Source organism: Condylura cristata, unplaced genomic scaffold (assembly GCF_000260355.1).
Source record: "Condylura cristata isolate star-nosed mole 26May11 unplaced genomic scaffold, ConCri1.0 scaffold00010, whole genome shotgun sequence".
Classification (NCBI taxonomy): domain Eukaryota; kingdom Metazoa; phylum Chordata; class Mammalia; order Eulipotyphla; family Talpidae; genus Condylura; species Condylura cristata.
Genome location: NW_004567111.1, coordinates 46880517 through 46902943, shown reverse-complemented (window position 1 = coordinate 46902943; position 22427 = coordinate 46880517). Strand labels below are relative to the sequence as shown.

The 22427-nt window shown below is 42.0% G+C and overlaps 1 protein-coding gene across 6 annotated transcripts in view; it reads left to right on the top strand.

The window, feature by feature from the left end:
* The window catches only part of DCLK1 (doublecortin-like kinase 1), a 322359-nt gene extending 312558 nt beyond the window's left edge, over positions 1-9801 (top strand). For 3 of the 6 annotated variants that reach the window (XM_012723242.1, XM_004680202.2, XM_004680203.2), the window contains one exon: positions 7998-9801. In XM_012723242.1, coding sequence (XP_012578696.1) covers positions 7998-8162 — 165 coding nt within the window. In that variant the 3' untranslated portion in view covers positions 8163-9801. Of the gene's footprint in view, positions 1-7986 lie in introns of all 6 variants that reach the window. The other 3 variants (XM_004680201.2, XM_012723239.1, XM_012723241.1) reach the window with 2 other exon arrangements.
* The last annotated feature ends 12626 nt before the right edge of the window (positions 9802-22427 follow it).

The following is a 22427-nucleotide window of genomic DNA, read 5'->3' as shown; positions in this document are numbered from 1 at the left end:
CCCACAGCAGTGTACTTCATCGCTCTGCCTGTTCTGCTCCCCACTCTGTCTTTGGTGAATCCTCCCCTGCACCTCTGGCCTGTGCCCCAATTCTATATGCAAAAATAAGTAAATATTAAAAAAAAAAAAAGGCAACACCTGTAAGAATGTAAATTGCATGAGAGCAAAGATTAGCTTGTTAACAGTAATTCCATTGCCAAGGATGATGCCTAGCACATGTTAGAATGATAAATAAATGATTGGACCTTCCAAATGCAGGGACCATTAATATCAAGGAACCTTGATTTTTTTTTTTAAGGCATTTTTTAAAGGGATTTATTTATTTATACATACAGAACTGGGGTACAGGCCAGAGATGCGGAGGGTGAGAGGATTCACCAGAGACAGAGTGGGGAGCAAAACAGGCTGATTGGCGAAGTACACTGCTGAGGGGAGCAGCGGGCAGGTCAGGAGAGGGCTGCAGCGCCATGTGGTCACATCTGGGGCTGGCAGGGATGGAACTCATGCTGAAGTGCCTTTAGCTTCTTAGTGCTGTGTTTTAACCCACTGCGCCAGTGGGGAGGGCCAGAACCTTGATTTTTAAAGTGAACATGTATTTGAAGAGTTTGGGGCACATTAAAATATGTGGCAAATATTTCACATACCAGTTGCTGCAGGAAAGCATCCCATTTATAGCAACCCAAGAATAAATCTTTTGCAACGTCAAAAAACAAAATAGCTTTTGTACTAAAATGAACTAGCCTTTAACTTACCTGATTCATAAGTTCTAAAATTTCAGAGATTTTCTTAACATAAACTTGTGATTTTTCTTTAAGTTACTCCGGTGATGAAGAAAAACAACATTACAATTCAGCTTAGCTTCTACTAGAAGAGATTCAGGGACTGTAAGACAGAAGACACACGTGTATTTTGCTAGCTAAATGTCAGGATTAACCCCCCACTCCATAACTATGACTTGAACTCTTGGATGGGAGGCCACCAGAAAGCCATTGCAGAACTGGACCTCTGGGATTCTATTTAAGAAGCCCATCAGCAGGGAGAGACTAAGGTTTAAGTAGTGTGGGAGAAGCCTGGGCAGGTTATGCAGGAGAAGAATATTTAGGAGGGTCACACCCAGAAAGTAGCTTGGAAGGCTGCTCAGTTTCATTTCATGAGGCCTCCTTTGCCATGTTCATGACTATCTTCACTTTAGGGAAACACCATGTCATATAACCAGATACTGTGTAGTTCCTGGCGAGACCTCAAAAGGATACCAAAGCAAAACAAAACAGAACCTTAAAAAGCGTGACGGTAAGCCAAACAAAATGAGGAGAGTGGATATTTCAATCGATTTGTCAGTTTAATTTTACTAGCAGGCAAAACATTTCCAAAGTGGCAAGCAAATCGTAACTCAGTCCCAACAGAGTGAGGGCGAGCAAAGGAAAAGCTTCCTGAGATTAATGTCCAAACAGCTGCATCCCCGGCTCAGTCGCCTAGGTAGTATGAATAATGGATGGGCTAAAAGGCAAAATGCACAATAATGTTCTTTTATTAATGAAATGAAGACTATTTGTGATGGCTTGCAATAAATTAAGAAAAGCAAAAAAGGAAAAGCAGTCAACATTTGCCTCTGAAAAATGTAGTTACTTAAATCCAATAATTACTGCCATGACAGAAAGCATTGCCTTACAACTAAAATGAGGTACATCTCTTGCAGTGCTGCATGTATTACAGAACAGAAATATTTTTGATCCACACACTGTAAGGCCTATTATTTGCTAAAAGAAAAACATAACCCATTATAGTAGATTGATGGTGATAATAAGCATATTCATAGTATTTCATAGGTGAACGTTTCCCTAGGGAGTATACACTATGGTCCCCTCCCTCGCCCGTCTATGGACTGGGAAATTGGGGCCTGATGTGTTAGGAAATATGTTCAAGGTCACATAATTAGCTAAGCTGGGATAAAAAGCTAGTTCTCCTGACTCCCTCTTATTGCTGCTGATAAAGGGATTGAGCTGAAGCTGCCAGACAGGTGCATTACAGTGATGTGGGCAATTCAGACAGGCAAAAACAAAGATATGCTGCAAGTTCATGGTCCTGATTCATCCCTGACCTCCCTCTTTCATGCTGTATTTTCCTTCATCATTGCACAGATGCACATGTCCTGTGTATTTTTGCACATTTCTAAGCTTAAGGATTTCAAATAGCTGAGTGCTAGTATGTGCCATTGCCTTGTAATAAAAACTGGTCAAATTCATTAGATGCATGTATTTCCTTGATACTAGGCAATTACTGTTGTTCATGTTTGCCTGATACTATGGCAAACACAAAACATGATGCATATGCATTTCTCTTAAGAATTCCAGCTACTGTGCTAGCCACCTGAGTTGCTAAGGACAGTGACATTATTTTACCATTCTTCAGTTTTCACACATGATCTGGTGACTCCTAAGGACACTGTGATAACCAGAGGCTTATAGTCGGAGGGAGGAATATGCTGTGTTGCTTGTGTGCAGAACAAATTTATACTAGTTTCTCTATAGCATTTTCTGTGATCACCTCTCTGTTCTGTATACCAGGATCCGCACTCCAGTCTTCCTTAGCTCTAACCCAGGGCACATTACAGCAGTCATTTCTGAGTACATATTTTAAGTAACTAAGTCAGAGCTTCATCTTTGGTTATTATTGGTAAACTCCAGAATCTCAAGAGATTTTTTGGCTCATCTCTAACCTGTGATAATTTTCACCAAAATGTGATATTGCACACTTCAGATTTTCTTATGAGACCTTAATGAAGTGATAACTTACCAAAGGAACACTTGGGAATTCTAAGGATGTCCATTCTTGTCGGTTCCAACAAAGCTACAAACCATGAGTAAAATAAATAACAAAATATTAATCCATTAGGAAGTCTTAACTTTTAACAGAACATCAAATACCTCAGAACAACCTTACATTTCAAAGATAAGCATTAAAATGGAGAGACTCTATTTGCTTGATCTCTGGGATTTTCTGTGATTGATAGAGTTTCAGAAGTAGTTGAAAGGGCCCGGATTTTAATTTTGGGTTTTGGCCTTTTTTGATTGATTGGGGGGGGGGGAAACGACAAAATTTTGCAGTTTATAGTTTTTTATTGTGATTCTTCTTATAATTATGTATTAGCATATTGTTCTTTTCCTTGCTGAATCCGCCTGTCCTGAAGAACATACAGGCCTTCTAGAATTCAACTGTAAAATTTGAACTGCACATGTTAAGAGGCAGGTTCATTTTATAACCACAATTAAAATTCTAAAATTATCATATATGACAGTGCTTGCTGGGATAAGCAGTTGAACTACAATAACTGATTGTTGAATAAAAAAATTTATGAGTATAGAAGAATACTAACTTTATAGCATGTAAGCATCTGGTCATATGTAAAACTTAAGTCGTGTGGTTAAGTATTGATTATACTACTTTTAACTTCCTTTTGGATTATAGAGTTGTTTTGGCTCTACTTTTGTTTCAAAAAGTACATATTCATTTAAAATTAATGAATTCTGCATTAATTAATGGTTTCTAATACATCCCTGATATGTGATCTACAGACTGAAAGTCATTTTAGGAAATGGAAAAAAAAAAAACTTTAGATCTAGATTTATTATAGGGGAGTTTGCATGATATCCAGGAAAGAGTCACAGAAAAGAGGAAGTCAATGCACAATGAGAGCCAAAAGTTTAGTCGAGGAACTTGGCTGAGAATTTTAAAAAGAAAAACATAAGAAAGGAATTTAGAAAGAACAAAAGCGCAAGAGTTGAAATTCGATTAGACCTTGGAAAGTAGGTCAGTTTGCTTGGGCAGAGAAGAAGAGATTGGTGAGCCTTGAGCCAAGATACTGAAGTGAAAATAATAACTAGGTTCCATTTAGAGATATGTCAGTCAGGACTGTTTTGACTGCATGGGAAGAAAATCCAAACCAAACTCATTAAGTAAAAAGCAAATTTATTATTTTATGTTATCAGAAAGGCTCAAAGGTTGAGTCTGTCTTCACCGGTGGATGCATTAAGCACTCAGTCAGGGTGTGATTTTTTTGCCCTCAATTTCCCCAACCCTCCACTTAGCCTCCCTGTGTTGGCTTTAGACTGCAGCTTCCCATGATACAGGATGTGGGAAGCAGCTGCAAAGTCTCTCATTCAGTCAAAATGAGGATTCACTGAAAATGTACAAGTCCCAACAGAGTCTCTTCATGTCTAGTAAATGGGTCAGTGCTTCTCCTGAACCAGCTGTGGGAGTGGGGAATGCATGAAGCCGTCTTGGTCTGGGTACAAGCTGAATCCCAGCCAACTCTCAGAGATGGGGGTGGCTTCTCTTCCCTGGAACTACATAGAATAGCAACAGGGGCTGTCTAAGGGAAACTGAGGTTAACCATTAGCATAATTGAATGCACACCGTGCAAGAAATTTAAGTGTTTGCTAACAGTGAACAATGAGTCTGCTGTTGTTGTGGGATCATTTTGGATAGTCACAGTAACTAGACACTGGACATTTTTTATTGTAAGCACATTGTGAATGCTAGGACAAGGAATTGGACTTTATGAGGAATTATAAATAAATAGGACCAGGGGATAATTGACCTGTCAGTTGTGTGCAGGCTGTTCTAGGAGCTGGGTACTCAAGAGGGAAATAACGTGACCTCTGTTGTACTTTCCCATATTTCAAAATCCAGTGTTGGTAGAGTATCTATTGTGTGCTGTGAACTGTGGCAGATGCAGAAAGGATGTGCAAGATCTAGTCTTGCCCTCCAAAGAATCCATAATGTGGCAAGAGAAAATGGTACCTTCATCACGTATGGTGTAAACAGGGTTTACAGTGAAGGCTGTCTTAGATTTCACGAGAACATAGGGAAGAAGTTTCTAGAAGAACCAGTCTGTGCAACAGGAAGCAGAGTGAGCTGAAGACCAGGGAAGAAAAGATCCTGGGACTTCTTTAAGCTCATGTCCAGTGGTAGTGTGTATAACTTCAGACTATTTCAAGACTCTGGGGAGGTAGAAAGCTGCCTCCATCTCTGCAGGCCTAGGTCTCCCTAGAAATTTACAGCCCCAGAATAGGAGTATCCTCACAGTGGAGCCTGGCTTGCCGTGTGGAGAGAGATTTCTCAGGTAGTGGGCATGGGAGAGCCCTGTGCTTTGGCTCTTTATTGCTGCCCCTGCCCCTGCAGCTTGTTCACATGGGGGCAGCAAAGCAGTGAGGTACTGGAGCGCAATTGCTGCATTTCATTCTGTTTCACTAGATTTCAGTGTAAATGGGAAGACACCATTGGAGTTTATGCCAGAGGAGAATTGAATTCTTTTCCTAGTTAGCGATATGAGGTGGGCAGGTTTCTCCACGTGTCTGGCCTCAGTTTCCTTGCCTGGAAAGGCAGAATATAAAATGAAGATGTCTCATACATTTGACTTCAATTCTGAGAGACTACAAATCCAACAGAAACCACCAAAACGCCTTATTCCACAACACACGATTATGACATGATACTTTCCCCAAAATAACAGGTATGATTAGTAGTGAATTGGCACAGCTGAAAATGTGGGAGCACTGAAGCATGAGGGTTCACCTACAAAGGTGAACGTTTTGAAAGCTGTTAACTGGGAAAATTGGCATGAGTGGTGAGGGCTGATCACTTCACAGTTTCCGGGCAAGGGCTCTCTAGGCAGGGGGACAAGTAAGGAAGAGAAAATATTTATTCTTGTAAGGATTTAAAGAAAGGAAAGCGAAAATGAGGGGACTGTAAGCACGGGCTGGACACTGAGTGTCACCAGCCTCCACATAACGAGGCTTCCCGTATTTGTGGAAAATGCCTATTTCAGTGACTGCAGCCAAAAGCAAGGCTTGGAGTAACTGAGTAGATGGGGAGATGAGGTAAATATGGAAAAGGTGCCAGTACGAGTGAGGCAGGCAAGGATTCTGAGATAATTTCTAACATGACCTTTGTTTCACTGTTTTCTTTTGACGTGCAATTACCTAATTTTAAAATTGTACCTTACATCAAATTATAAACAGAAAAACACCTTCAATTTCTGGGAGCATTAGCATTTAGAAAGTGTTTACCCATCCAACTCTGGGAGGGTGGAAAGAATTACTCACACTGCTTTCTTAATAGAACTGAGGAAATGGTTCACACAGTCAGCGGTAGAGGACCGAGGAATCCAAGTTCCCAGCAGCCTTTTCCTCCTGAAGTCAGAAAGCCTTGGTGCACCAGTCAGCATGCAGTAGAAGGCCCAGGGCCTTTTCTTTCTCAAGAAGGTAGAAGTAGAAATATTTTTGATGACCATAAAAAGAGTTTATATTACTCTGGGATTAACGACAGAATGGTTTTTATGTAAGTCAGACTAAATAGACGTCTGTTTTTTTACAAACATTCAGCTCTACCCAAACAGAACATTTTTCAGTTTGCTTTGAAAGCAAAATACCATATGTTGTAACTTTACAATGTTTTAAATAAAGTTAGGAATTTGGGCTTATGATGCTAAAAATAAAAATTGATGGATATATGGCCAAGAATTATACATGTGAGGGTCCTTAAAAATTTGACAAGTAGAAGAATCAAATGTAGACATGTCAGCAAGCCAGTTATTGAATCACTGCATCAACAATCTAGTGAAACGAGAAGTGAATTATTAAGGTTTATCTTCATTGATTTCTAACACTGTTATTCAGTGTGTGGATAGTTTTTAAAGTAGGACAGCTCACCCTAACGAAGCCATTTACTGTACTAGTTCTACACACTGTCTTTCTCTCTTTATTACTTCATTTTGGATCTTTGATTGCCCTATGTTAGATCTAAGATTGCTCTAATGCAATGTATGAGGGGCTTAGTTTCACTTTGTTCTCAGAACCAGGCTGGCTATAAATTTACCCCTGTTCTTTGAAGAAGCTAACAGTAAATTTTCAAGAGGAAAAATGGTGGTCTGTATCCTGCAAAGGAAAAGTAATCTTTTAAAAGCAGAATAACCTCCAGGCTACATCCTTTTAAAGAGGAAATTTCAAACAAGGACTCCTTCAACTTTTATGTGTATTCTATATCTTTCTTCAAGTTTCCTACCTGCTCTTCTGCTGTCTGTGTAAGGTTTTTCTGTAAGGACCCATTGCTCTCACCCACAACACACACACACACAGACACACACACATATGCACATACACCAATTAAATTGATAATGAAGTCATGCCTTTCCTAATTCTGATGTCATAATAACTTCCAGAGCTATGGCTGGATAGCACATCCTGAAGATCATCTGAGGTTTCCTCAGGAAAATGATGCCTAGAAACCAGGAATTAGAATACTAACAACATTGAATCTTAGTTCCATAAATTGCCACATTCTACATTGAAAATTAACTTTGTAAAGTAAAATACATGGGAAGGTTTCCATTTGGCTTAATTGCATTCAAAGCAGTTTTCAATTTCAGGCATTGGTTTCATTAAAATTAAACCAATCCTTCTCAGAGATTCAGCCACATGCCCTCATCAACAGATAATAAGATAATTTAGAATGAGGAGGTGCTAAAATAACAGGATGAGCTTGTGGCTCAGTTTCTATGCCTGACAACTTCATCACCTTTCATCTTTATTACACAGCTGCCCTGAGCTGAATCTTGATGAAGGAGGCAGGCCCAGCATCCCCAAGTGTCAGACCTATAGGCCTGGGGTCCCACTTACCAGGGGTTCTTCAGCTTGCCTACAGGCAACTCAGGATAACAGATGAGGAGCTCGGGGCAGTCTGGGTAGGGTGAGGAGAGATTGAACCCACATCATCCATCCTGCCTGTGCCTGCTGATGTCATGACCAGGGGCTCAAAGGAGTTGCATCTGGGGGAGCACAGTGTCCCCCAACTGTGGAGACTATTGTCAACAAAAGTGAGCCATCGTGACAGTCTAACTTGGCCAGCATATTTTCTGATCTCAGAAAGTTCCGGAAAGAATTTCTTTTGCCATTTCCTTCAGCCTAATTGTCCTCTTTCTCATTTTATGCCCCTGCTAGACCACCGCTCTTGATAAGGAGAGGCAGGTTTTCCGACGAAGACGCAACCAGGATGTGAGAAGCCGGTATAAGGCACAGCCAGCTCCACCTGAACTCAACTCGGAATCGGAAGACTACTCCCCAAGTTCATCCGAGACTGTTCGCTCCCCCAATTCGCCCTTTTAATAAGATCCTTTTACTCGAAGTCCTAGCTTAACCCTTTGAGACTCTGAGATTTTTCCCCCCAAATTTATGTAATATGGTTTCATCTGATCCACCTAGCACTCGATGCTTGAATGGCAGAACAGAAGGTGTGTTTTCTGGTATCTTTGTAGCAATTTTCCTTTGCTGAATGAGATGACTTATTGTTTGTCAAGATGGCAACTTGCTGCTAATTGGGTCCTCAAAGGGTTAAAGCTAATTTGCAACTTTTTTTAAACATAGAAGCAATGAATGTTTTCATCAGTCAAGCTAGGGTCTGCAGTATGTAATATAGCACATGTTAACCCTCTGAGTGCATAGAATTTTATGGAGAAGCCATGGGGAACTTGTCAGGCCTTTGGATGTATAGCACATGTTTCTTGATTTTGCTGCAGATCAAGGAATGTTATTAGGTGCTGAGATGTCCAGATAAGATGGGCATCTCGGATAATTTTTTGCTTGTCCTTTTGGCATGGATTTAGTACATGGCAGGTATATCATGTAGGCATAGCACCCCTCTTTCTTGCCAATTCTATTAAGAAAGGGACTTAGTAAAATTAGAAAATGACTATCAACTGCCCAGTTCTGCATCCCGAGTGGAGGGAACTGGGTTTGTGGCATACAGCCTGACCCAGGATATAGTGGTGCCCCTCCACCAAAAGATTGTCTCCATCAGAAGATGTGCTGACGACGCCCCAGAAATGCTGCTTCCATATCAGCTGCTGCTAGTGCCAACACAGAACCTCGGGAAGTCACCATTTCTTGTCTTGTGCTCGGTGAGTGAGGGTCTGCTGCTCAGGTTGAGAATCTACGAAAAGAAATAACCAGTGGAAAAGAGCAATAAATTGCCAGGTGCTCTCTAGGGCTGGGATTTCAAACAGAAAGAGGAACAGATCCTGTTCTTTTTCTCACCCCCTTTTTCATGCACTGCAGTCTTTCGTGTCAATTCCATACAGAGTATAACATCCACATGTAGGAGCTCTGAGGCAGAGGGCCAGAGGCAAGTGCTTTGCAAAGTGACTAAAGAGAAACCACAGTGGGGAAACAATCTAGAATGTTCTTTTAAAAGGGTTTTTAAGGAAATAAGCCACTGTTAAGACAATTTCATGTGAGCCCCTAGGTTATCTACCTAGAGCTTCCCAGAGAGAGAAGGAGGATGGGAGACCCAGAAGACACCCCTGAGGATAAAGCATTCATTCTCTAGAATGACCTTTTTTAATACCACTATCTTGAGCTGTCCAGAGGGACATGTTGTGTTTTTGATTTTGGGCCAAATCCTGTCTGAAACCTTTATTTTCACTCCTATTACCAAATCTTTCTTCCTAGCCCTATGTCTGATGAGTTATTTCTGGAATATGTTATATTTCAGAAGGGGCATCTGCCATTGTCTGCATGTCACTGCAGAGTTTCAAGAGGAGGCTAACCGTGTGTCCTAGAGACAGGACTCCCACTCAGATATCCTCCCAAGGTCTCCAAAGCTGTGTGATCCAAGAGACAGGAGTGAGTAATGTCTCAGAAAATTTGCATCTGAAAGGCCAACATTTTTTTTGAATATACTTCAATGTCTGAAAATCTAGACATTTGTATATCACATTTCTATAGTCAGTTCTTTATTTTCAGATATACTCTGGTCCTCAATTTCTTTTTCACTTTTCAACTCATATACTATGGTCTAGAGTAACATAGATTTAAAAGTCACAACATGTCAGGACTTTTGCAATATAGTCTCCCTGCCCGTTTGCTCTTCCACATTTAGGTTTACCTCATCCAACACACAGATGGTGCATTTAAAATAAACAGAGGGGGAAATGTGGATAAACTTCTAAAAGTGCTTGTCTTGACATGTAAATAGTTGATTATTTATTGAAGAGTGTTCCCCCTTTTAGGGAGTTCTGATGACATCACACAATATTCCAAAGCGGAAAGTCAGTTGGCTGTTTGGAGGGAAGGAGAATAATGGTACACCAGGAAAGGTTTTGGTGTATAGAAAGATGCCACATTGGTAAAGCATTCTGAACTGCTCAGAAATCGCTAGTTTCTCTAGAATGATAAAGCAAAGCACTGTCTGAAGGTTCAGGAGTAGGAATGTAGCTTGGCCTCAACTCCAAATATGTGAACATGGAGACTCTGTGTGCAGAAATCTACCTGCAGTAGATTGTCATTTTCCTTTCTTTGAATAATTGATTAATTGATTTTCGTGTGGACATTTCATGTTTTGCTACAGCATCTAGTGTACAGAATCTTCAGTGCACAGCTCAGGCCTCATTCCAGTCTGTCTTTGGGAGACTGAACTGTGTGAAGCTGTTGGGGTATTTCCCAGCACACTGCAGACGGGGCAGCTTTGCAGAAAGCTGGGCCCATTCCGCATGGGGATCCCAGGGCATTGCTGTAGAATGTGAGTGATCTATGCTGAATAAACAGTGGAATGTGACCTGTCAAGTAGAAATATTGAGTAATCAGATGGAATGCAATCTTTTCAGCATTAAACTACTGAGATCCTGAATGTCAGGGTTGTACTCAGAGGGTTAACAGACAAGCACAAGGCATGCTGATTACGTTGGTGTATCCAGACTGCTTTGCTTTTAGCCAGTGCTTTCTGATTTTTTTCATGACATTCTTGGGATAGTTCGAGTATGAAATAATTAAGTGGTGGTGTTCTTTAAGGAATTTCTATAACCAAATTGATCTTATTTTTATTTTACTTTATCATAGAACAAATATGTACCATTATGGCAGTGTATCTCTGTAATTATCAATTTAATCATTGCCACAAGTGTTTCCATATTTTTTTTTCTAAGTATTTAATATAGCTCTTAACGGTGGTGGCCTGGTGATGGGGACTGTCTTTACTTTATTGATACATGACCAACCATAGGGTATTTTCAAGGGAATTTTAAGATTCACCTTTTCAGTTTGGTAGTAGACTAGTTAAGGAAGAACTCCTTCATTACTTGCATCGTGTAAATCATCTCTGTAGATGAGAACTGTTCATATTGATGAACATGTTTTTTCTTGACATTGTAGCAGAAACCATTTTCTTCATTATAATCAATGGGTATGTGATTTGCTCCAGATCGTTAGAAGGAAGAGTAAGATTTCAGTCATTAAAAATTTTTTTTACCGTAGCCCTCATCTAACTTACATGTGGTGCATATTAAAATAAGCAGAGGGAAAAAATGCAAATAAACTACTGAAAACCCTTGGTGTTTTGTATTCAATGAGACCTCCCTGCAGCCTGCTTAGCATCCCCATGGGTTGTGGTTAACAGGCCCATCAGATATTGTTGAAAGAAAGCAATCTATCCACAAACGCAGGCTAAAATTGCAATCCTTTACCCTTTGAGGCATATTTCAGTTGGAAAAAAAATAAAGAAGAAAAATTGGTTAGCTTTGGGTCACAGAGGTACTGTATGACCAAGACTCACGCACATTAAATCACAGTTGTTTGCTGGCCAAAGGCACCCACTAGATAACTCTATCTCCTCCGCCCCCACCTGGAGATTGTGCTTCTGGGAGAGCTTTCTTAATGTTACTGCCATGGCCTGCTAGCCCTTCCCTGAGTAAGACTCTCTCAGTATTTTCACGATAAACTTCTTTTTTCAAAGGTTTTTAATTTGACCATTAAAAGCCATGCCTCAGGCTGAAGGTTGCCACTGAAGGTCCGCACCAAGAATAAAGGTTCATTTCCTTTTTTCCTGTGCCCAGTTCTCTCCAGAAACAAACAGCAACAACAACAACAACAAAAAGCTGGTCTATCCTGTCCTTCTTTGTACTTGCAGAATTTTGGAAGGCACCAAGAGTCAAGATGACAGTTTTACTTACTTATTCAACTGAATGTGGGTTTTTGGAAAAAAAAAAAAAAGGAATCTCCCAGCATAATCTGTAAATCATTCATTTTTTAAACTGCTACATGGTGTTTTACTTATTTATTTTTGGTTTTGGTTCAAAGTTAAAAAAGAAATTGAAGAAGTTGGTCAGTTGGTCAGTTCCAAGGTTAGCCTTTCCTGCGTGTTGTCTGCCATTTCCATTAGGAGTTCGAGAAATATACTCTCAGACCCTTACTTTGCATGCACTGATACAGGGTCAGATACATACTTCTGTGGGAGATACGGATTTCTTTTTATAATCACCAAGTTTCATGAAACCATTCTAGTCTGTTGGGGAAAATGATGATTAAAAGCACTTCCAAAATTAACATTTTTACTGATACAGATGTGATAAGTAGACCATATAATATCATACTTTCCATCCTTGTTCATTTAAAGGTAAATACAGCAACAGAAACTTGAAGATACATTAAACATTTGATCACTACAAATGTGCTTTAAAAATTGGCTCAACGGTGCTTATACATGAAACAGTAACAAATGGGATCCCTAGGACTGTCAGAAGGAATCTTTAATTTGTATGTAATTACATACTTGAGGAGGAGGTGCTTTTAAGCCAGTCTTTCATTTTTTAATCATCGCAAATATGCATCCATCCATCCAGTAACTTTAAGGGTCATAAACTGGTGGGAAACAGGAAGTTCAGTGTAGAGGCTTTGAATGCCTCTGGTTGGGTGTTTTTTTCCCCCCTTTGGTTTTTTTTGTTGTTGTTGTTGGGCTTCAACACTGAAGCTGCCGTGATCATTTTTCAGTGAGTGAGCTTCTAACTGGCAGGTGTTTTGATCATGAGGTTTGCAATATCTTGCCCTTGGAGACAAGTGAGAGGTCTAGTTTCATTCTTTTTCCCTAAAAGGAAGAGCACTCTACAATTAAATGATACCTGTAAATTTCCTCAACATTCTTTTTTGGTTAACTGAAGTGAGACCCTTAATGTTGCTTTAATGTAAAATTGTATATTTTTGTCTGTGATATACTTTATTAATTTAAAGTAAATAATAGTTCTAAAAGCCTTCACTGTTGGTAAAAAGAAAGTAGGATTTAAAAGGTGATGATAAAGATGCTATAATGTCAATTCATTCCAGTCCAATCGAATGTGGTAAGAAAAAGACCTTGAATAGTTCTCTAGGGACAATTTCTCACTTGCCATTGACATTAATCTTTGATGTATTCTCAGAAAAAATAAAAGGAAATTGAAACTGGTCCAAGGTTAGAGTCATAGCCTCGATAACTATTTTTTTTTAATTTTATTAGGAAATTAATAATAGCCTTTTTCATTCTGGCTGAAAGAAAATTATTAAAGGATTAGTTGAGTGTGAAATTAAATAGTATTTTGCTCATGCATACTAAAAAGGTGGTCTAGGAACTTGACGCATTTAAACAAGTTTCCAAAAGGTTTCAATTTGGTACAAGAAAATAATTCAATGTTTTGAAAATACTGAATTTATCAATTGCTGCATGGATCAGATGACATAGGTTAATCTTTGATTTTCAGAATCTTAATGAAACAACTTTCAAATGATTTGTATCCATGATTAAAGCTGGAATGAGATCCAATTTTTCCCCTAATCTCTCAGTTTAAGCTAATAAATGTAGGTTAATGTGGAATGAAATCATCTGTGATATATTATGTTCATTTATCAACTGAGCTTTTTGATGTTGCCTGTTTTTATGTAAAACATGTTCTTAAAGCTAATAAAATAATAGTACTTGGTGTATGAACTACTCCATAATACCCTAGCTGCAGTGTCTACTCCTCAGCTCGATTTGCCATCATGGAGTAAAATTTCATTGTAGTTCAGTTCATAATTGGCATATTCAGTCCACGAAGGACTAACCCAGCTGCGTTCTTAAGGGGAATTCTCTCTATGCAAGGTTTTAAAAATTAGTCATGCGGTCAGAGTGTAGTTTTCCCACATGTCCTCCATAGCAGAGTGTATATTTCATGAACATAATTCAAAAACAACTATTTCAAAAATGTCCCTTTTCAAATATTACCTTCCTGCCTGGGCCAGTGAGTTGGATAAACACAAAGAAATCAAATACCATTCAGCCCTATTTTATTCTTCAACCTATGTGCACTAGCTCTCCAGAGAAGACTTTCTTTATTCACTAACCTGTAATTAACTGCCATTTTTATAGCAATTTCCCATTAAGCATTCCACATACAATATTGACCTCAGAGAAAGTTGAAAAGTGTACAATTTTTTTTTTCTGTGTGAATTTGTCAGTGCGAGGAGATTGAAAACTCGGCCATCAAAGTAACTGCAGGTCCCCTGGTGTCTTAGAATGGTGCCAGAATATCTCCGCGCGCTTGTAAAATTAGCAGTCACCTTCCTTGCCATCTACAGGCTGCTGCTGTGGCTGCTGTTCTTCCTTCTGCTCCTCTGCAATGAAATCTCTGGGTCCTTTCTAAGCTCTTTGGGCAACTGCTGTGAAACAATAGCTAAAGTAATTGTTTCCTAAGGACCATTACCTTGTTTTATGACACTGGCAACTCTCCTAAAACCTGCCATCAGAAAAATGGACCCTGATGCAGAGACCTCAAATACCAGCAACTCTGGGGTGGGCGGAGGGGGATAAAACTGCCAGATAAGGAAACTGGGAAATTTGGAATAAGGAAATGTGGAGCTTCGAAAGGTTCCGAATGACTGGTACTTGGGAAGGCAGCACGTTTTAAATACAGATAAGGGATTTCTACAAACAGAGGTAAATGGACAATTAGGAACTGCTAAAGAAACATGCTGGGAAATGTCTTATAACATCTCCTTAAGCAGAAGAAAGTCTTTGCTTCATCTTGCAACGTAGCCCCCTCCCCCAGGAGGGGCACCGAGGGGAGACAAGGAACCCGCCCAGCCAGCTGGACCAGCCAAATCCACGCTGGCCATCAGCACTGTGACAGATGTCCCTGCCAGCTTGCCTGCACATCCAAATCATTCATTCAAATGTTTCTTGAGCAAGAGCCAATGCCACAAAGGCACTTCAATGGATTTAGGAAAAAAAGGTGTGTGGTGGGGACTCTTGTCCATTTGTTAGTTTTGCTCTGAGTCAGAAGGCTTCATGCCAAGAAAAGGTATCTCTAGCTGGAAAGTTTGCCACTTGTTCTAGGACTCCTCATCCAGAGTTAAATAACATGAAAGCCCACATCTAGTAAGAACTTGTGTCGTGACAGTTCGGATCCTCTTGCAGGCAGGATGTGTGTTTACCATCTGCTGGCCACAGTGTACACTCCCTGTGATAGTCTTGGCTTCACTCCTATCCTCAGAGGTAGATGTCCCAGAATCCTCTTTGCCATCTGTAATTAGCATGAGATTTTAAACTCTATCTTAGACCCATTCTGAACTACGTCCGTTTATTCAACAAGCATTATCAAGGACCCATTGTAAATGATGAGTGGTGGAGGCTGAGAGGAACAAAACAGAATTTCTGTTATTAGGAATCTACAAATTAGTGAGAAATCTCCTCTGGGTGGCCACGGTTGGGGGGCCTGATTAATCACTCACAGATGGTCGACACCAGTTTGTCTGAGGCACAGCATCTCCCAGCCTGGTACTAGCCCTCTGCATGGGCTGTGTAGGCGTCTGCAGGTCACAAGCAGCCACCTACAAATAGATGTTTATGGTCCCTCTGATCCAGCATTTCTTGTGACCCTTAGAAAAACCCCAGAAAGGAAAAGGAAAGCAGGGAAGGAAAAAGGAAAGAGGAAGAGAGGGAAGCAAAGGAGGAAATGAAGGCAACTAAGACCAAAGCCATCTTGTCTTTAACCTGGTGTATTATTGAGAGAGTTTAGAAAGAAGAGGAAACATCAATATCTCATGAGGTTCTACACAGAGAAAGTATTGAGGGAGGAGCTCTTTGGAAGTTGCTCTAACTGCAACTTCCCAGGAAATGTTCTGTGGGGATCACAGAACATCTCCTAGTGTGGATTTAACATGGCTTTTGTCTCCTCCACATTCTTCTTCCAAGTGAGCTACCACCTCAATAGCAAGAATGCGAGCATCCCATCAGTAACATCACCAGTGCATTTCTTCAGGAGGAGCAGGAACTGGGGCATTTTAAGAAATGTTTTCATCCCCACATTTTACTGTTTATTTAAAGATTTTTTTAAAAGATTTATTTATTTGTACATACAGAACTGGGGTACAGGCCAGAGGCTCAGGGGCGGTGAGAGGCTTCACCCGAGACAGAGTGGGGAGCAGAACAGGCAGATCGATGAAGTACACTGCTGAGGGGAGCAGCGGGCGGGTCAGGAGAGGTGTGCCGCGCCATGTGGTCACTTCCGGAGCAGGCGGGGATTGAACTCATGCGGAAGTGGCTTTAGCTTCTCAGTGCTGTGCTTTAACCCACTGCCCACCAGGGAGGGCCTAATTAAAGATTTATTTATGCATACAGAACTGGAATACAGGTCATAAGTGCAGGGGCGATGAGAAGATTCACCATAGTCAGAGTGGGGATAGAACAGGCATCTCGATGAAGTATACTGCTGAGGGGAGCAGGTCAGGAGAGGTCTGCTGCACCATGTGAGTCACCTCTGGGGTGGGAATCGAATTCACACAGAAGCAGCAGCAGCCAGCTTCCCGGTGCTGCACATTAACCCGCTGCACCACCAGGGAGGCCCATTTCACTATTTATTTCCTCCTTGACTTTCAACATCTCCCAGAGGACTCTTTTCCCCATCACTTCCTCCCCTTCTACCCCACACAACACAGGTGGAGCAACATACCCTGGACCTGTACTAGTACAGGGGAAGATTTCAGTCAGCCCCCTTTGACAGCAGTCCCTACTGAGAACCTCTGCTGGGCCCTGGGGACACATAGAAAAGACTAACCACTGTCTCCTCTCTGCTCCAGGTCCTGTGTAAGAAACTAACAACAGAAGAATCATCCAGCATTGTCAGGGCTTTGACAAAGTGTGGAGGGAGCACTTGGGAAGTTGCTGTAAATGCAGTGGGAATTCTGAAGAGACTTCCTGGAGAAGGGGCCCTGATGAGGCCCAAAGGAAGGAGAAATCAGCTAAGAGAAGGGGGCAGTATTCCCAGCCATGGAAACATATTAAAGGACAGGGAGTTGGCAAGTGGAGGCCTAGACTTTCCCCTCCATGAGGCCAGCTTCCTCATGGACCCTCCTGCTGTCAGGCCAGAGAAAGATGTGTCTGGCCCATCTCCTCCCTCTGTATGTTCAGGATATGTTAGACCTCTCAAAACTGAGCGATTGGAATAAAGTAAAAAAGAAAATCAACAACTATAAACCAGAGACATGCTATGGGAGTGGAGAGGGGAATAGGATCAGTATCAGAACTGGGGTGGGAAGAACACAGGGGACTGTGGTGATGGCACACGAGTGAAGAGATGGTGGGAAGTCCATGGGGATTACAACTGAGATGAAAAAATATACAAAATGAAGAATGATGTGTGTGGGGGTGAGTGTGTATACACCTCAGCCCTCAAAGCTGAAACAACCCAGATGCTGGTTCTAGAGAGTGCTAAGGGCCAGGTAGAACCCTCTACCTTCTGCAGCGAACAGCAGAGACCCTTCCTGAAATACCACAGATCTTAATGAGTTCTCACAGCAATAGCTGAGGGTAATCTCTCAGGGCAAACAAAGGAGCTGGCCACAGGTTAGTCCTTTACTGTAACGTGGAGTTTCTCCTACTCATAAAGCTTTTCCGCTCTCTGCTCACAGAGAAAAATTATTCTTCTTTGTCGCTTCAATTGCGGGGGAAAAAAATAAGAGTGAGAACTCCACTGACCCTGAAAATAGCTTCCTCTCTCCTTCTCTCCTTCTTGGACAAATCCACATTGCCACCTTTCCCTCTGGCAGGGCCTTAATTCATGTTCCACCGAGAGAGGTTTTGTTATTTCATCAGAATTACTTATTAATTTGCGGGATTCTTCTGGTTAAGCAGTGAACTTGACCTTGCTGGCACATTGTTCAGAATGTGAAATGTTCTTTCACAGGTAAATCAGGGCCCAAAACAACCCAGACATCTTCAATGATCTCTCACCTTAGGCACAAGATGCATATTGGGATTTGGGATATTTTTCAGGACAGAGTCATGATGCTCAGAGCCAGGAATGGCAAACAGCCCGTGCTTCTGACTTCCTTGAAATGGTGTCGATTCTGCTAGTAGGGCACAGGACCTCTCCTGGGAAAGCTAACCTTCTTGGAAATGATTTCCAAAACCCCAGCCTTGAAGAAGCTTGGTGGAGGCCAAGGCCAGAGAGAATGTTCTGTTTTTTTGACATATTCTTAAGTCCGCTTCCTCCTGCTAAGTACATCTTTGCTTCACAGATAGCTTCCTGTTTGTTCTGTAAAAGCAGGTAATAGCTAACGCGGGTTTCTTAAACTGGAAAGCAGAAAATTTCCTGCTTAGGATGGAAATAAAACCTCATCTAATATTTGTATTTACTGATTTTCTCAAAGTACTTCTGGCTGGTGGTCTTGTGAGTTCTCCTGAATTGCCCATACCTTGGTATATTTTTCTGCAAACATTTTGTTGACCGGTATTTGTGTATTAATCCTGTTGCCTCTTGGGACCCTCTCACAAAAGGGTGTTTCTCCCCCATCATGTTTGCACTGAAACATTCTGATAAAAATACACCAAGAGCAACACATTTGTTGCACTGAAATTGACAAAAATGTACCAGTAACTGTCATGATGGAGAAAAGGAGTGCAGGGTTATCTCCCAGGTAGCTAAGCCTCCACAGGTACTTAGAGAGGCATCATAAAAGTGAGGTAGGCCCCCCCTGGTGGTGCAGCAGGTTAAAGCACAGCACTAAGAAGCTAAAGCCACTTCAGCATGAGTTCAATCCCCGACCCCAGAGGTGACCACATGGCAGCACAGCAGACCTCTCCTTACCTTCCTGCTGCTCCCCTCAGCAGTGTACTTCATCAGTTGGCCTGTTCTGTTCCTGACTCTGTCTCTGGTGAATCCTCTCACAGCCCCTGCACCTCTAGCCTGTATCCCAGTTCTGTATGCATAAACAAACAAATCTTTAAAAAAAAAAAAAAGTGAGGCAAGTCCCATTAGCCTGGGTGACCATGCATTCGGGGCCACATCTCAGCACCTCTGGGCCTCAGATCTCTTTGCTAATCAGCTGATCTGATTAGCTCCTAACCAGACCCCAATAGACAACAACCTGTGCTCACAGTAACAGAGGACACCCCAGGGCCCATGTAGTACACTCGGGATTGTAACAGTCTCCTATCTGTCAGCTGGACTTGCTCTAATGGAGGAAACTTTCTAAGCGAGAGAGAGGAGGGTCTCCTGAGGCCATGTAAATCCTGCCCCGTAGATTCCTGCCCCTCCCAGCACCCAGTTCTCAAAAACAGCCACATAAAGCCTCATATGGCTGTGCTCAGCCCTGACATTAACCTGCTGCCCTCTCTAGAGGCACATTGCAGCCAGAAAACTGTGTGGTTTCCCCACCCTAAATGCCCACGGTTTCACTTCTCCTTAATGTGGTCCTAAATCCAGACTGGCCTCTAGGCAAACTCTGGCCTTGTCCTCCACCAAGCCTCCTAAAATCAAGAGATTTGGAAATTTTTTCCAAGAAGCTCAGCTTTCCCAGAGGCCCTGTATCCCTACAAGCAGAATAGACGCCATTTCAGAGAAGTCAGAGCACAGGCTGTTCCCTGCCCTGAACCTCAAGAGTCTGTCCTGAAAACTGTCCCAAATCTGAAGACCCCTCATGAACCCCACAGGAGCCAGGGGCTGTGAAGTAGAGATGGAACTTTTCCACTCTGAGGTCCACTGCACTAACACTTAGCTTTAAGCCGACCTCCTGCAGTCCCCTGCGTCTGTGCTGTTGTAAGTTAGCAAGTTCATTTATCCACTCTACAGCATCCGGGGCTCGGTGCCTTTATTGTGCTTCCGGTGGTATTACTCTCCAGTTAACCGAAAAGTGTGTGTGTGTGTACAGTATATGTGTGTGTGCATATTTGTATGTAGGTGTGTACACAAGTTTGTATTTGCTGTGTTTTTGTGTATCTGTGTGTGATAGGTGTGCTTGTATGAGCCCTGGGTGTGTACATACGCACTTGGCATGTATATGTGTGGTATGTGTGCATGTGTGTGCTGTACACATGTCCACCTATGCATTTTCTGAGTTTTTGTGTGTGTGGTGTATGCATGTGTGTGTTGTGACGTGAGTATGTGTGCATTTGTTGTCTTGTGTGTATGTGTGTGTATGTGTGCTGTGAACATCTGGGTATATATTCTGCTGCTTTTTGTGCATCTACAGGTGATGGGTGATGCGGAAGGGTGTTTGCGGGGGCATGTTGAGTCCAATAAACAAGCCCACATCATACAGGTCAGCTTCCTGCCATAGACAGCAGCATGGTTTCTGCAGCACGGTTTCTAAGTGTTTGCCATCTCATTATCCCCCATCTAGATGATCCTCCCTTTCCCATTGTCGGTTTTAACAGCCAGCTGTAACTTGGGCCTAGTTAGGGCCAGAGCCAGTGTCCCGCACTCTCTGTCCTGCACTGGCTTCCACTTCATCACTGGCCACAAGCATGGAGGCCACTGCAGTAACTTTAGATTTAAGCAGTCAGCCTCAAAAGCCTTGCTGTAAACCGGAAGGTACAATCTGGCACTTGGAAAACGAAGCCTCCTCTCTTCAATAGAAGTTACTATCTTCTCAGTTCCAAGGCGGGAGTTTCTTGTCTGCCTGACTGCTCTCCCGGGGCAGACCCTCTTCACAGATATCTGATGTGAAAGGCTGACTGCTGCCTATTGGCATCTTAAAAATGTTTACGTGTGAAATCACCAGACCATTATCTTTTTCCCACACGAGGCTCAGCTTTAACAATCAGCCAGTTGCCCTATGATATTGACTTTCTTTCTTCCTGTTGGCTTGGCTGACAGTAGAATGCCCGCTGGGAACACTCACAGCATCTCTGGAGAGCAGAGGAGCCTGCCGGGCCCCTTATCTGGTGATGGGGTCACAGGAGGGAAGGGCTGCATGTCTAAGTATAAGCTCTTTTTGTGCAGTAGATGAGAACTTCTGAGAGCAGGAATTTGAAATTCTCCTCTGGGAAAACATAGTTTTCCCTCCACCTCCTCGTCTCAGCAATTTTTAAAGCCAAGTATAAACTAGGACTTTCTCGAAAGAGAATTCTGAAGTTCAGTGTCGTAACTAACTCAGTCCAACAACGTTCTCTTGACAGTAGCTACCTGAGCAGAAATCTTGTGACAAACAGCATCAAACAGCATGTCCTAAATGCTCTGTCAGGACTCTTTAGTTAAGGTAGGTCACTAATGCGGTCCACGTGAGAGGATCATCAGAACTTTCACACCACTTGCGGCCACACATCTTTGTACGCTTTCAGGGGTTCTAAACAGTATGATGTGTTTGCTTGAAACATTAAGTTCAAAGTCTTTTTTTTTTTTTTTTTGTTTTGCTTTAAATATTTATTTATACATATAAGAACTAGGGCACAAGCCAGAGTTGCAGAAGATTAGAGGATTCATCAGAGACAGAGTAGGAAGCAGAAAAGGCAGAATGACTGAAATCCACTGCTGAGGGGAGCCATGGGAGTGTCAGAAGAAGTCTGCCACGCCATGAGGCTCAGCTCCCTGGCTGGGAATCAAACCCGTGCTGCAGTGGCTGCAGAGAGCTTCACAGTGCTGCACTTTAACCTCTTGCACCACCAGGGAGAGCCCTAAGTTCAAAGTCTTATGTTGTATGAATCATGTCTAAGGGCATCATGGGTTTTCGTATGCCTTCCTACATGTTGAAGGGCATTAAAGTGTTTTAGGGAGGACATGGGGTGTTGTGATTTGTGTTCTTAAGAGATGACTCTGTCAACAGATTGGAGGATTATTTGAAATGGGCCAAGAATGGACTCTGAGAAATCAGATAGCAGAATCTTATAATATTTTTGGAAGAGATTATGAAGCCCTAAAGTGGGCAGTTGCAACAGGAATGGAGAGGTTGAAATACACTAAGGAATTATTCAGAAAGCCAAGTCAGTCGTTGGAATTTATTTCACATGGGTGATTTGGTGATTATGACCAGACTAACAGAGAGAAAGGGGAGAAGAGAGACGTGGGAGGAGACAACCAGTGGGAACAAGCTGGAGCCAGACTCAGTGATTTAGGAGAGAGAGGAGAGAGCATTGTGGTGGTAGCTGAACCCTTAGGGATTGGATACTGTCGCCTAAGGGGAGCGGTGAATGTGAGTAGAGAAGGGAGCTATGGAAGGAACCCTGTCATAGGTAATCCTGAAGAAAGCAAAGTTGCATAGAGATGAGGGTCTGTGAATCAGAAATTGGGGACTTGGGCGTCAGGGGACAAGGTGATTTCAAGGAGATCACCACTGATGTTAAATACAGATAAACATTAAAGAGCTGCGGGGGGGGGG